The following is a 14317-nucleotide window of genomic DNA, read 5'->3' as shown; positions in this document are numbered from 1 at the left end:
CCCGGCACGTCCCAACCGCCGAGCAGCGATCGAAACTCGCAGCGGCAGAACCGAAACCTGGCAGCACGAGCTGCTCAGCGGGGCGGTTTGTCAGCCCGTGGGGAGCTGGGGTGTGGGGGAGCGTGGGCGGGTGGGGTGGCTGAGGGAGGACAGCAGCGAGGAGGGCCCGCACAGGCAGCGAGGCAGCTGGGGAACCAGTCGGGTCCGATTGGGAGGGCCCGCAGCAGGCCGTAACACGTCGCTGCGCGTTGGGGTGTGTGGCGCCAGCGGACAAACGGAGCGAACCTCTGAGGACGCGGTGGGAACTTACCCTGGTACTGCCCAGCAAGCCCGGCACTAACCACACGCACCCATGTAAAATGCCGCATTGGCTGAACTCCGCGAAGTGACAGAGTCCTGCCGACGACACAGGCGTTTTAAACGCCGTATCTTTTCTCTGTGTACAGGACACATGCGCTCCTGTTCCTTCTCCCGCAAACCTCATTCGCTCCTGCAAATCTGCCTCTCAGGTACATCAGATACATTGTACATCGAAAGGGCAAAACAGCGTCATTTCTCATGAGCAAAATCCCAGTTGATTCCAAGCAGGAGCCCAGTACACTGAGGACACCATGAAATATTATTGTGTTCCCACCAGAGAATACAGTGATGGAACTCCCAGGAGGTGTTAGAAACACGGTACGACATTCACGCATCTGTGCGTGTTACGTACTGTGCGCGTTTATGTTTCCAGCGTGTGTGAGATCCGACAAGAACATTACAAATACGAAGGGTCATTCCTTTTGTCATAAATCATCCAAAACATAATAATCACGTTAACTCTTTGGCAGGTGGCACAGAACGGAGAGGCGGCAAGCCCCCTAGCTGAGCGAACTTGAGCTTTAACCGTAAAAAATCACACGCAGCCGCGCAAGCGAGCACCTTGAGAGCAAGTGCGAAGCAGGGCGGCGTTTGTTCCCACAATGCTCAGCGCCACGGGGCGTCGACGCCAGAGGCGCCCATTTGAAACGCAGTGCTGACCGGGGACGTCACGGAACACAACCGCTGGACGCTGATCACAGGCGTCGACGAGTCGTGATCACCAGCGTCGGCTGTACCGCCGACTGATCCATCCTTACCCACAATGCTCAGCAGTGGCAGCAGACAACCATGTCTCGGGGCGAACCTTCTCGGGCGTGTCAATGTGCCGCTGGCCACGCCCTGATGTTCAGGCACTCAACACACACTCTGCAGCCCCGAGGCTGCAAACGCAGAGGCAGTATGGGAAGCGAATGCCTGGAGACAACCCTGGTGTGCTCGGATCACTTTTGGCCCCGCTCCCTCGACAGCCTCCATGTCAGGCTGCTGAATGGAAGCGAACGCAGTCCTCCGGCGAGCGGACAGGGCAGGGCAGGGCAGGGCAGGGCAGGGCAGGGCAGGGCAGGCAGCTGCGTGACCCTTGACATCGCGTTTATCAGACCAAGAGACGATGTGAGAGGCAGATAACGTAGGGAAACAAGCAGAAAGGTGACACCTGCTGAAAGATGAACGGACACATCAGCCGAAAAGTCAGACGGCCTCCGAGGTGGTCCAAGGACTGTCATTCACCCCAGAGAGAGCACTGTGCTCCTCCAGCTCTGGCCGTTTAGTGGTCCCACTCACAAGGGGTCCAAAACTGGAAGCCTGTCAGTTTTTCTTTTGCCCCAAATGTAGTGCGATCATCTTCCTCTGTCCCTCAGAGCAGCTGAATCCCTCCCAGCATTCAAGAAGGGTCTCAGAACCCGTCTCTCTTGGACCCATTGCCTTCCCAAGCTCATGAGGCCTTTGTGCGATAGTTCCCACCACCTGCTGTTTTAAACACCCATTTCCCAGTTTTACAGGTACCTTCTGAATTTGTGCTTCAATGACGGTTCTGCGTATCTGTGTGGGTGGCACAGCAGGCAGCACTGGTGCCTTACAGTTCCTGGGCTATGAACTTGGAGGTGGGATCAAATCCAGATCAGTCTAGGTGGAGTTTGCATGTTCTCCACTGCGTGGGTTTCCTCCAGGTGCTCTGGTTTCCTCCCACAGTACAAAGACGTGTGTTTCAGGCAAGCAAGAATGAATTGTCTGCAGTGTGTGTTTGTGTATGCGACTGTCCTGCAATAGACTGGTGTCCAGTCCAGGGCGCAGCCTACCTTGTACCCTGCGTGTCTGGGATAGGCTCCGTACCACTGTGACCCTGTGTTGGACAAATAATGGTGACGGACACGGGGTGGACGGCAGAGAGATGCTGCAACAGCGCTAAAGAATTCATGAACATGCTTTTTATTTGACACATTTCAAGCTTTCGGCGAATTCTTAATTACTCGATGTGGACGAGTAAACTTCCTCCGTACTTTGAGCGTGTCTAAATTGTAAGGGATTCCAGAGCGCACACTTGCAGGTGAGCACATTTTGGCCTCTCCAGTTGGACCCGTTTGACAGAGTTCCTGCACCGAGCGAAAGAAAAGACCCTGCAGGTAAAGACACATCGCAACATGATTTGTGGCCCTTTGGCCGCTCCTAAAAAGAGCTTGGATCCGGAATATCGATGTTAATCCTACAGAACGTCTTCAGTTACCTCCACCTGCAGCTGCTCCACGGTCTGGCCGGTACCTCCACCACATGCCTGGCGCCTTATCTTCAGTAACACCTGCTGTAGCACGTACAGTACGTGTGTAGGGCCAGCAGGGGGCCTAGTGGTTGGGGTCACACCTTTGTACTGTGAAGGTTCTGGGTTTGAGCACTCGATCGAGGTACTGGTCCTTCAGCACATGACCTCACCTTGTGTGACCAGCTGTTGGAACGACCAGAAATGCCAGGACATCACAGTCTGATTTTTACCTCATTTTCAGGACTTTTCCCAAAGACTAAGAAGAATAACTGTTAAAATGGACAACAACTTGCTGAAAAAATCACTTCATTTAAATATTTAAAGTGATTTCCAAGTATAAAACAATTCATATTTTAAATTAAAAAAGAAATATGTATACAAATTATGTATAGTACGTACATCAATGCACTAAAAATAAACGAAAAATAAATAATAGGCTCCAGTTCACCGCGACCCTGCTCAGGACAAGCGGTCATTGAAGCTGGAAGGTTGGATAAATAAAAAATACATATTGTAAGGTTAATATGAAAATTGCTTTTAAAAATCACCCATACAGTATATTGGAATGAGTGACCAATCACACAACTGGATCCCCCCCCCCCCAAGTCTGATCTACACTTTTCCTGAAACGATCGAGTAAAAATCACCCTGCCCTATAAATAAAGGAGTAAATCACTGTACTTTGCTTCGTGTGCAAAGCGCACATTGTCGGTTACCATGGCGATAAGTGTCCGATACACAAAGACAATATCGGAAATCGCCGTCTCGGTGACACCCGGAGCGACACTGGCTGCCATCCCTTTAGCGGTGCCTCGAACATACTTCTCACTTCTGGGATACTTGCACCACACACCTGTTAGGTAGGTGTCACCTACACCCAGTTAACCCTTTCCATACAGCCGCTCTGTACCCCCTCTGTGCCTGGACTAATTGCAATGACCCGCAGCATCTGCGGGCGTCATTAAAGAGCGAGCGCTTTGCCAAATAACTCATCCTCGAGACAATTTGTGAAGAGGTAAGATGAGAGTCCCATTGCTGTCGTAGTTGCAGGGTGTCCTATATCAAAAGCATTTTTATGCCCGGGGGGCTAAGTGGGTTCGGCACAAACTGGCGTTGCTCAACACTTCCTTCCTGGAGCGCTAAGCGGGAGACGCTTCTCACACCACACGTTGCGTATTTGCACGGCTCATGTGGTTCCACCTCGCGGGCCGGTCGGGTGCAGGAGGCTCCGAGCAGCACCGCGGTTCGCAGGCGATGAAGGTGGAGCGGTGACCTCATCGCTGGAGAAAGGCGGAGAGCTGGAGCCCACAGTGAGCTGAGTTTGAGCAAGAGTCACTTTCCCACGGTAGACCACAGACACAGCGTCAGTGTGGTCGGCAAAAGAACTCCGTTTTACCCTGGCGTTGCGCTCCGGTCAGATCGGGCCCCTTCGCAGTTTTCATCTGCCGGGTACAGAGTTTCTTCCGTCTGATGGAAAGAGGGCTTTGTGAGATTCTGCACACGGAGCACCTGAACACACAACTCTACTGATCACCAGTTTCATTGCATTTTACCAGTTTCGCTCACTTCGTGTACATTTATGGCACGTGTGTGTGTGTGTGTGTGTGTTTGTTCTGATCTGGCCATAGAAAATGAATTGGTGAGACTGTAACAAAGAGCAAAGAGTGTCAGATAGAGAATTCAGGAGTTCACGCACACACACACACACACACACACACACACACTATGGACCATGAACTCCAGGAAGAAGTGTACAACTTGTGATAATGACGAGGACTGAAGGCGGTTTAAAGGCAACATGAGGTGATCACCTACGCTACCATCATGTTCACGATTATCAGGGCCGCGCATTTTTGAACGGGAACACCGGACTCCATGAAGAATTACGGCAATGAGACGAAGGAAACTGTACTTATGACACACGCAACATGGAAATGGGTCGAACTGGAGCGGAACACGACCGGAGAGTGAAACGCAGACCTGTCTGAGCGACACCTCCGAATTGGGAGCTTAAATAATGGCCGCGGTGCACGTCGCCTAACGGTAACGGGAGCTCAGTACGAAAATGAAGGTGTCGAACCCAAGGATAGCTGGCCGCACTGACGTCCCGCGACTGTAAATGACCTAATTAACAGCTGAGGAGCAGCGAAGACGCAGAAGAATGTGACTCTGTTTCCAGGCGCTGTGGTCGGGTGGCTTCTGGACCGGCTGGCTCTGCCTGTTTCAGGGCCTGTCCTGCTGGACCGCCCACAGCCCCCCCGGGGAGATGGAGAAGGGCTACAATCACGCGCGCACACACACGCACACACACACGCACGCACGCACGCAACACATGCCCACAACCCTCGACCCCAAACAATATACGCACACATACACGGGGGGCCTTCCCTGAAACACACCTATGTGCAGACACACACCTGTGTGTCCCCACACCCCCACGCGCACGTGTGTGTCCTCGCAGACCTACACAGCTGCACACGCTTGCGTGAGTCCGGAGCGACACGTGTCACCACAAACACAGGTGTGTGTGTATGTACGCAGTGCCGCGGCACCGTGGCACGGGTCAGGTGGAGCGTGGCTCAGGGCTTGGCTAATTTCAGGTGCATCCATGCAGCTTTAGGGCTCCTCATCTGCTCGGAGGCTCCGCCCCCTGGCATCACCTGACGTGTCGCGGTGAGAGACAGAGAGAGAGAGAAGAGCGAGTGAGCAGGACAGGTTGGGAAGGACAGGGCAGAGGCAGCAGGAGCTCCGCTCACAGGACGGCGAGAAGAGCGTCCCTGCAGCGGGAGGACAGGTGGACAAGGGCACGGGCCACCAGAAGGCTTTTCCCACCTCCGCCCCGTCGCCGGGGAAACGCGCAGCTGAAGGAGCCTCTCTGCTCAGAGAGCTCAGGGAAGAGGACAGGTAGAGAGCGAACAGGTGAAGAGGGGCGTCCGTCCGGTCGTAGGCGGGAGGACCCCCGACGGCTCCGCGCCTTCGCAGATCTGCAGGTAAGGCTCACCTCCCTCGTCACGTCCCTCGCGCCGTCTCCTTGTCGACTCCCTACCTGCGCGCAGGTTGTCCCCCGGGTGGAAAAGCCCGCATGGTGCCGGCGACCTAGCGAACACTCCGAAAACACTCACCGCAGAGAACGTGCAGATCCACGCCGAGCGTGAGGTTACAGTGTACAGTAGACATACAGCGAACTCTATACATGTCTATAAATAGAGGGGTTTAGGTGTGAGGTGTGACCACAGCTGTGCCCTAATTAAACTTTAAGTAGGCAGGCAAATGTCTCGTTGTCCTTTTCGGGATCAGGTTGCACAAGCAGGTGTTGTCGGGCGGCAGTGGCAGGGTTCTCCGATCGGCGGCACGCGGAGGTGTGGGTGGGCGAACAGGCGAAGCGCCGCGTCGCCGCACACCTGTTACCTGTGATACCTGGCGAGCCGTGAGCGGGGGTGTGCAGAGAGACGGGAGCCGGCGCGTCTCCACGCGCAGGAACACCAAGGAAACGGGAGCAAACGGGGATGAACGGCGTCAAGGGACTCGGGTGAAGAGCCGCCGGAACATATATCGCTGGTTGCACTTTTCAATAGTGTCTGTGTACGTTAAATAAAATATATTTGTTCTACTTTTAGCATTTGAAAAGTTCAAAGACGTTTCAGGCTATGGCCTTTGCTTCAAAATACACGGTCTGTCGAGCGACTTCTTTATTAATGGCGCGAACAGCTGCGTGTTCGTGGCCTTACTGTTGGCCGAACCGTCGAGCCGAACGCAAGGCAGCGTAGATCCGGGGTTCTTCCATTCCGGGCCATTTGTACATTTCTGGTTTTTATTTCTGAGGGAGTGGCTGCCGTCGCTGCGGGTTTCCTGGAAAACCCGAGTGACAACATGCTGCGGGTGCGAGTCGCAGTCAGGCGCCAGGGGGCGGAGCCCTGGGAAATGCAGACCTGGGGAATCCACATTCCCAGCAAGGGGGTCTTCGTGGTCGCCATGCGGTCGTGCTAAACCTCTGCCTCGGCCCCTCGTTCGTACTTTTTCGTCAATGTCTCGTACGTAGCTGGGATTTTGCGGAAAAAGAACTGTTACAGAAATTATGATCGCCTCTTGCTAAATAAATGCAATCACATTATTATAATTCATATAGATAAGTTCAGGACGGCCACGTGGTCTCTAAAATTCTGCGGATAAAAATGTGATTTGGCTTTAATTAAATTCCAGTGACGGTGGATTTAACGGAGGAGCACTAACTGGTGAAGAATCACATGACTTCCTTTGTGTTTGTCATCTGGCCTCCTGCAGGCATGCCTGCTTACCCTTTGTGGCCTGCGGTAGGGTAACACAGCAAGGGGTCGTTACCACGGAAAACCCATTCCTTCTTCAGAGGGACTCTCGAGTAGCTACGCCTGCAGCTAGATATTCAGGGAACTCGGCGCGAGGCGTCCCTTTTCCACCGAGATCTCAAAGTCGCAAAATTCAGTGGATCTGAGTAACCGCTACAAATTAAAAAATAAAATAAAGAAATATTTTCAATCATAAATCCATGCATATGAAAACATAGTATATGAAGTAATCTTTCTTCTCGCATACATGAAATATTGCTGTATTTGTACATTTAAGTATTATTGATCAGGGTCATATTTGCTAAGTAAAAGCAAATGAGGAATGAGGCTCGGGTGTTTCTCCCATTTCAAAGCATCCCATACATTTACTGGGTTTACGTGTTGATAATTTTTGAAAAGCTAGAAATTTCAGAAGGTCTCAAACCAACTTTGGACAGATGTGACTGCGGACGCCCGTGACGTTCGAGGACAAGTTCTAAGCATCGGAGGTTCCCTTTAAGTGCCTCAACCGCACAGGTGGACCTGTAGATCCCGAGCGCTAGCGAGACTGAGAGCGGGGGTGGGGGTCCGCGTGGTGTCATCACACATGCTGGACCTGAGCAAAACACCTCCTGCAGGTAAATCCGTGGGAACCAGGAGGCAGCAGACTCTCACGCTCTATGTGTGTGAGTGTGTGAGGGAGACGAGTCCCTGCAAGTCCCACCGTTCGCCGGTGCTTCGCTCACCCACAATGCAGGAGCTGTGTCTCCCGTGCAGATGTACATGTCTCCATGTATCCATGCAGAGAAAGACACAAACAGCGGGACAAACACACACACACACACACACACACACACACACACACACAGACTATGCTCTCGAGTAGCAACCCAACCACAGAAGGATTTTGTCCCATTAAAGATCTCGCTGAACAAAACATGGAGAACCCTTGTAAGGTCCATTCTTCAGTTCAGCTCCTTTGCAGCGCAGGACAATTCCACGACACCTCGGTTTTGCTGCAGCTGCTGCGTCCGTCGCAACAGTTACCACAGAGACTGGGCACGAGGCCCAGAAGTTTCTGTGAAAGAGGCCGGTTTTTAACCAGGAGCGAGTCCCACCCAGTCAGCTTAACGTTGTAGGTCTCCCTTCTAATCATGCACCATGAAGAGGACAGAATGACCTCAAAATGGGCCATCTTCCTCTCTCATCTAACCAAAGCTTTCATATGTCCGTCCAGGTCTGGAACCCTGCAATGGTCCACGCCTGAGCATCACCCCAGGCCTGCAGTAACCGATCTGGGCAAGAATCCAGCGAGATCTCGTCCCTCCCTTTGAAGCCACCATGAACACGGCTAAGGAACGCAAGCCCAAGAAGCCCCACTACATCCCCCGGCCCCCAGGAAAGCCATACAAGTACCATTGCTTCCAGTGCCCCTTCACTTGCAACGAAAAGTCTCACCTCTTCAACCACATGAAGTATGACCTGTGCAAGAACTCCATCTCCATCTCCCAAGTGGTGAAACAACCTAAGACCCCAGTGGACAGCCCTCCCGCTGTCAGCACTCCAGCTGAATCTGTAGACAAAACCACAACTGCGGCTCCACCCGCAACCACGTCCTTAAGCACATCCATAACCACACCTGTGCCATCTAACTGCCCCGGAGAGCAGAACCAGAGCCTCTTGACGGATGTTAGAGGAAGGAATGCCGAGGTGGAGGAACGAGACAGGAGCCCCAAGCAGCGTGCCAATGAAAGCTCACCAGAGTCAAAGGCGGAGATGCTAGACGAAGAGGCCGAGAAGATCCCGGCACGGTCCTCGGCCTTTTCCGCCATCTCCAACCACCGAGAAGACAACAAAGACTTGGCGCCACCTGCACCCAAACCCGAGAGCTTATTCCAGACTGTTGCCCCATTCTATCACCCGAGCTCGATCTGGCGTCCCACTCCCACATTCATCCCCCACCCTCCCTTTGACCACAAACACAGCAAGGTACCGGGATCCAGCTACCCTGCTCCCATTTTTCCTGAGTACCCGGCCTACTTGCTCCCCGACGCCTCGCTGCTCCCACTCTACCAGCCCTTCATGATGCAGGAACAAGACAGGATACACGGTGTCCGCCCCTACATCCTGGACCCGCACAGGCCGCTGCTCTCTCGGCCCCTGTTTACCACACCTGCGCTCCACCCGCTGACAGAGCAGCAGTATCGGTTCATCCAGTCACCCCACCAGGTGCACCCAGTCCACTACGGCCTGTACCGTACTCCGGATCAGCCCCATCCCTGTTTCTTGGGGGTGGAGAACTTGCGACCTGATATGTACAGTAGGCCCTTGGGGTCTGGTGACTATGGCCTTTACCAGACTCTGCAACCTCATGCCGAGCGCAAGAGCACAGGTCCTCCCATTCTGGACCAGGCAGAGGGGAAGGGACTGAGGATGAGCCCCAAGGTGGGCTGCGCTGCCTCAGGTTCTCCAGACCGGCCCAGTACCAGTGACTTTGCTCAGAAGGAGTCCAACAGCTGCCCAGTGCCGGGCAAAGATTCATCTTTATTGCACCCATCGACTAAAGGTGTTGTCACCTCACAGCCAGTGAGGAAAGAATCAACTGCCCCTGGAAGATTATCTCCCAGTCCAGGTCAAGAGGACCAGGCACAGGACACGGGGAGGTGAGAAAATCTGAAGCCATAAATTATGCTATGAGAGATCAAAATGCACGAGTAGTAATATTTCCACCGCTTCAGCATTCATTGAGGAATTGCAGGTATGACAGGTTCAGGGAGCGGCCAGGTATGAGGCAGGACTGAGAAGCTCTTTTTTTTAAAACAATAATAACAATACATAAACGAGGAATGCAAAAACACGTAAGACATAAAACAGGAGTTTCTGGCAGCACCTGCATCTACACCAACCTCAGGTCTACAGTGTGACCAATTGTTGACCTCCAATGGTCCTTTTAAACATTACAGCCATACCTGACCCTCTCGACTCGACAATAATATGCGGTCGATACACCCAAAAGCCGGCGGGGCCACAGTCCTGGGTTTCACTTTCACATTTGTGTTCAGAATGAACGTTTCTAATATTGACCGCACTGCCCTTCTTTCCTTGTCTCTCACTCCAGGTCAGAAGAGCCAGAAGAGTCTACTTCGAATGAGTCAGGAGAGCCCGAAGCTGGAAAGGAGAAAGAAGAGCAAGACACTGCAGAGGAGGCTGAGGAGGAGGAGGGGGAGGAACAGGAGGACACTGGTCCACTGAACCTCTCGAAGAAGCATGACACAAGCCTCCACAGCAGCAGGGGACACAGTCCACGTCCCCAGGACCTTCATCAGGACATGCCACTGAACCTGTCTTTGAGGGCCTCTCCGGACCACCAGCTCTGCTGTCGCGGGGGTAGTCTGGAACCGGGGCACTTGACAGCGAACCAGACACCCTACGGTGAGAAGGTACCAGCCCCGGATTCGTGCGAGGAGCAGAAGCAGACGGCGGCCGTCGCGCTCTGCCAGCTGGCCAGCTCCGTCCTTTGCAACTCAAGTCCAAGTGGTCCCTCCTGCCAGCAAATCGGGGAAGTCAGAGGCCCGACCCCACCCCCTACCCCGAAATCTGAGCCGGCGGCACCATACAACGCCTGCAGCAAGGTTCTGAAGAGACCCAGCTGTAGAGCATCCCACAAACCTGTCCAGCAGCACTCCAAGAAGGCCAAGGTGTCCATGTCCAGCCGGCCCTCGAGGAAGAAGTCCCGCTGCACCTGAGACAGGGGGCGCAATCCAGCACCGGCCGCCTGGCTGTTCGCCTCACGGCCGGATCCCAGCCCGCAGGGGTGATGCGCACAGAAGCCAAGGGGACCACGAGAACAAGCTCTACTCGGACCGGATGAGACCTTTAAGGACACCTTCGGAGCATTAAAAGGCCGGTGAAAAAGACATGGCCCAAGGAAAGTCCCACGATGGAACAATCTTTCCCCTTTTTTTCAGTTTTACTAGTGTACCTAACGGCATTCCACATGGACCATGTATACTGCGCAACAAGACATGCTTCTGCATGTTGACAGAAGCCTTTTGAAGACTTCCCAAGAGACAGAGAGGCGGGGAAGGGACTTCATTTCAAGCTAATATATTTATTACGGACAGTGAGAACAGCACTGGGTGGTGGTTCGGTGTAAATAGTGCCTGGCTTTAATAAAATATAAATGTATTTAAACATTTTATATCTGTCCTGTTACTATACAATACTTCCAGAAAAAAAATAAGTTATACATATTCAAAAATGGAAAAAAAATGAAAGAGGAGCGCAGGAGCACCTTAATTCGGTTCACCTCCACAGAGTTCACAGCTCCTGTCTGGTGTTGCTGAGCGTTGGTGATCGACGACGAGACGAGAAACATTGCACGTTTACGGGATGAATGAGTCAACGGTCAGCACTGAACAGAGGTTTGCGGCAACAAGGCATGTTGATTTCCAGCCATTTAGTGTCAATTTTAATGCGGCTCAGAGTTTAAATAGTTTTCAGTTATTTTGTATTAATCATGGCCATATGAAAGGCTTTCAAGTTTCAAGACTGTTCGGGACTTTAAGATTCGTAGCTGGATGCAAGACTTTATTCGAATAGTGAATTTAATTTCATGTAAGAGAAGAGTAAAAGTCAGTCCTGGACTAAAGCTTTCGGTTTAGTATCATTCAAACCCAGCTAATCTTCGGCTGGGGGGGGTAAATGAGCATATTGTCCCAAACAACATTAGCGTAGACACGAGGACTGCTACGCAGGACTTGAGCTCTGGTGCTCGTCATTTCGGGGTTAGCCACAGCCCTTAGCGTGACAGGTAGGAACACTCACCCGGAGAGCCGCCCAGCCCCGCCCCCGCCCTTGGCCCGGGGTGACGCGATGTCTGTGCTGTGTTGTGCAGGTTTGCGCACCGCGAGCCGCTGGCAACGCGCGCCGCGCTCACATTCGGACAACGATTATTGAATCGGCCCGGATTCCACCCGTGTGCCCGTTGCCAGAGCCTTTCTGCTGTCTGTCACTGAAGCATAAGCCAAGTAAACAATGCAGGGTGTTATTGCATAAAGGTCAGATAGGAGTGCCCTGAGCTAAGGAAACAAAGCACAATATTTAACTAATGAAGTCACCGATCGGATTGACTCAGGGCTACGGGGTCTATCGAGACCCACGATGTGTCTCCTGCCAAAGAGCGATTTCCCTTCGCGATGAACAGCAAGTGGGAATTCGAAACCACGGTGCCCTTTCTTCACTCCGCTCAAATCGTCCTAAACACTGCGAGATGTCGGGCGGCTCGAAGGAACGGGCGCATCCCGCCCTCTCTATCCGTGTCCCTAAGCGTGGCTTTCAAATTTCCTGGAGGGCGGAACGGGTTGGGCGAACCGTCACCGGGGCGAGTGACGCCAGGCCAGGGATGTGAGGAGTGCCCCGGCGGCGGCGACACCGCAGGGCTCCCACCTGCACAGCAACACGCCCGGGCGAAGAATGCAAGACGTACGCAAATCGCCACTGCCGGGGGGGCAGGGGTGGCGACTGGTCGAACCAGCTCCGGGGGGGAGCTGCGGAGATGTCCTCAAGCGCTGCTGATGCGACTTATAGTTAAATCATGTGCCTACTTACTATTCATCGCATCAACAGAGGAGCCAAAATCCCAGCCGTGCGCTGAGCTCGTTTTTTCACTCCAGCTCATTTGAATACGCAGCGGCGATAAGAAAATATCGAAGCTCCAATACGTAACGCATCGTGCCCGCAGACCGGACAGACCGCGGCACAAAAACACCACAACGAACAGTCCTCAAACGGGCTTTGAATCGAGACAAATTAAGGGGACGCCTGATCGTCTCACCCCCCCGACACCCGGGGTGCCGGTTCCAGTAAACAAACAGCAGCCTTTGAAAGGGCTTCCTGTGGTGGCGTCTCGGGTCTGTTTGATACGCCTACTGATGTGGGGTGCGCAGCGCGGGCGTGTCGACCGCGGTCGGGAGGGGGTACCGAGGGACGACGACCCTGCGACCACCGAGCGAGAAGCAGGGCCGATCCGTCGACAGGTGAATAACGGCAACGTGGAAGTGGGCGCCTCACCTGCTGCCAGGCACATGTGCACACACGCGAAGCGCGCTCGCACACGCAGCAGGTGCGACCGCGGAGCGCCGATCGCAGCCCGCGTGTTCCGACCCGTGCCTCGCAGGCGCACAGGTGAACGGTGACGCGCAGGTACTCTCTTTCAGTCAGGTGTGCCGTTTCTGCGCTCCAGGCTGCAACGGTAAGCTCCCTGAGCGTGTGAGGGCTCGCCACGGAGCCACGGAACCATAGGGGCCCGGAGGGAGGAGAAATACACAGCCAGCGCCAGGGGTGCAAGTCAACACGACCGCGGTGGGACGATGTGCGGCCGCTGTTCTGTATTTATCGCCATGTAAGGGTCGCTTTATCACGGTTTCACGAACGTGTCATACGTCCACAGCACAGAGACACGGCTCAGGGTCAAAAGGTTACTCTGTATCACCGGTATCATCATGCGGCACTTTCTAGAAACTTCCAGAAGGGTGTCCAGATATCCCAGAGTTCTTCAGAATTGCCTTGCAAATCGAATGTCAGTTTTGAATGTTTAAAAAGCATTTCCTCGTCAAGTAAGAGGTACCGGCCCACGTTCTATAATTACAAAAAAATTACAGTTTTTAAATTCAGCCTGCGGTTCAACAAGAAACCGAAGAGTCCTTGACTACATGTTCGCCTCTGAGAAAGAAATAAGCTCAATTAAAATAAGAAAAAAGAAATACACATACAAACGCTTAGTAGAAGCATTTTGAGTGTGAGCATTTTCATCATATAAGTCTATACAGTAGACAGTACAGTATACTGTAGTACAAATGCGGTGTGTTCCTCCAGCCAGCGAACCCCCTAGTGGACAGGTTACAGCTCTGCTCAGACTGGCACTTCTGGCCTCCTTTTTACTGTGCTTTACCCTGTTTTACTGACACCAGAAAAGTACGTCATCTGCCAGTCAATGACATGCTGGGTAGATTAGGTTTACCGCAGTAATATTACTGTTACAGCAACTGACTTTATTGTCGCTCAGCCCAGAAACATCAGCCCACCCCCTTCTCGCAGCTTATATTCACTCATTTAGCTTTTCTACAGAGCAGTTAGTACTTTAAAGCGATTTACCCCTTTTTACCAATTTGCACAGCACGGTAATTTCTGCTGGAGCAATTCAGGGTAAGTACCTTGCGCAAGGGTACTTCAGCGGTCAGCAGCCGTAACCACGACGCCATCAGGTGGAGAAATCAGTGTGTTCAGAGTACATAACTCGTTTTACACACACCCACACCCACCCGTCCAGGTCGCCAAATGATTCGTCAAATACGTCACAATGAAGCATTATGGAATTAAATGCAAATTGTATTTATTAATT

At 52.9% G+C, this 14317-nt stretch overlaps 2 protein-coding genes across 2 annotated transcripts in view; one reads left to right on the top strand and one right to left on the bottom strand.

Moving 5' to 3' along the window:
• LOC114909086 (zinc finger protein 11-like) overlaps positions 1-14317 on the bottom strand; it is a 334553-nt gene that overhangs the window by 264691 nt on the left and 55545 nt on the right. The window lies entirely within an intron of this gene.
• On the top strand, positions 5273-11116 carry LOC108931889 (zinc finger protein 750-like). Its single transcript, XM_018747957.2, has 3 exons — positions 5273-5604; positions 8153-9578; positions 10034-11116. Exons 2-3 carry the CDS (start codon positions 8257-8259, stop codon positions 10659-10661), a joined length of 1950 nt encoding a protein of 649 aa, XP_018603473.1. The 5' UTR covers positions 5273-5604; positions 8153-8256; the 3' UTR covers positions 10662-11116.

Source organism: Scleropages formosus, chromosome 1 (assembly GCF_900964775.1).
Source record: "Scleropages formosus chromosome 1, fSclFor1.1, whole genome shotgun sequence".
Lineage (NCBI taxonomy): Eukaryota > Metazoa > Chordata > Actinopteri > Osteoglossiformes > Osteoglossidae > Scleropages > Scleropages formosus.
The sequence above is the reverse complement of the archived record's forward strand: the minus strand, read 5'-3'. Positions and strand labels throughout refer to the sequence as shown.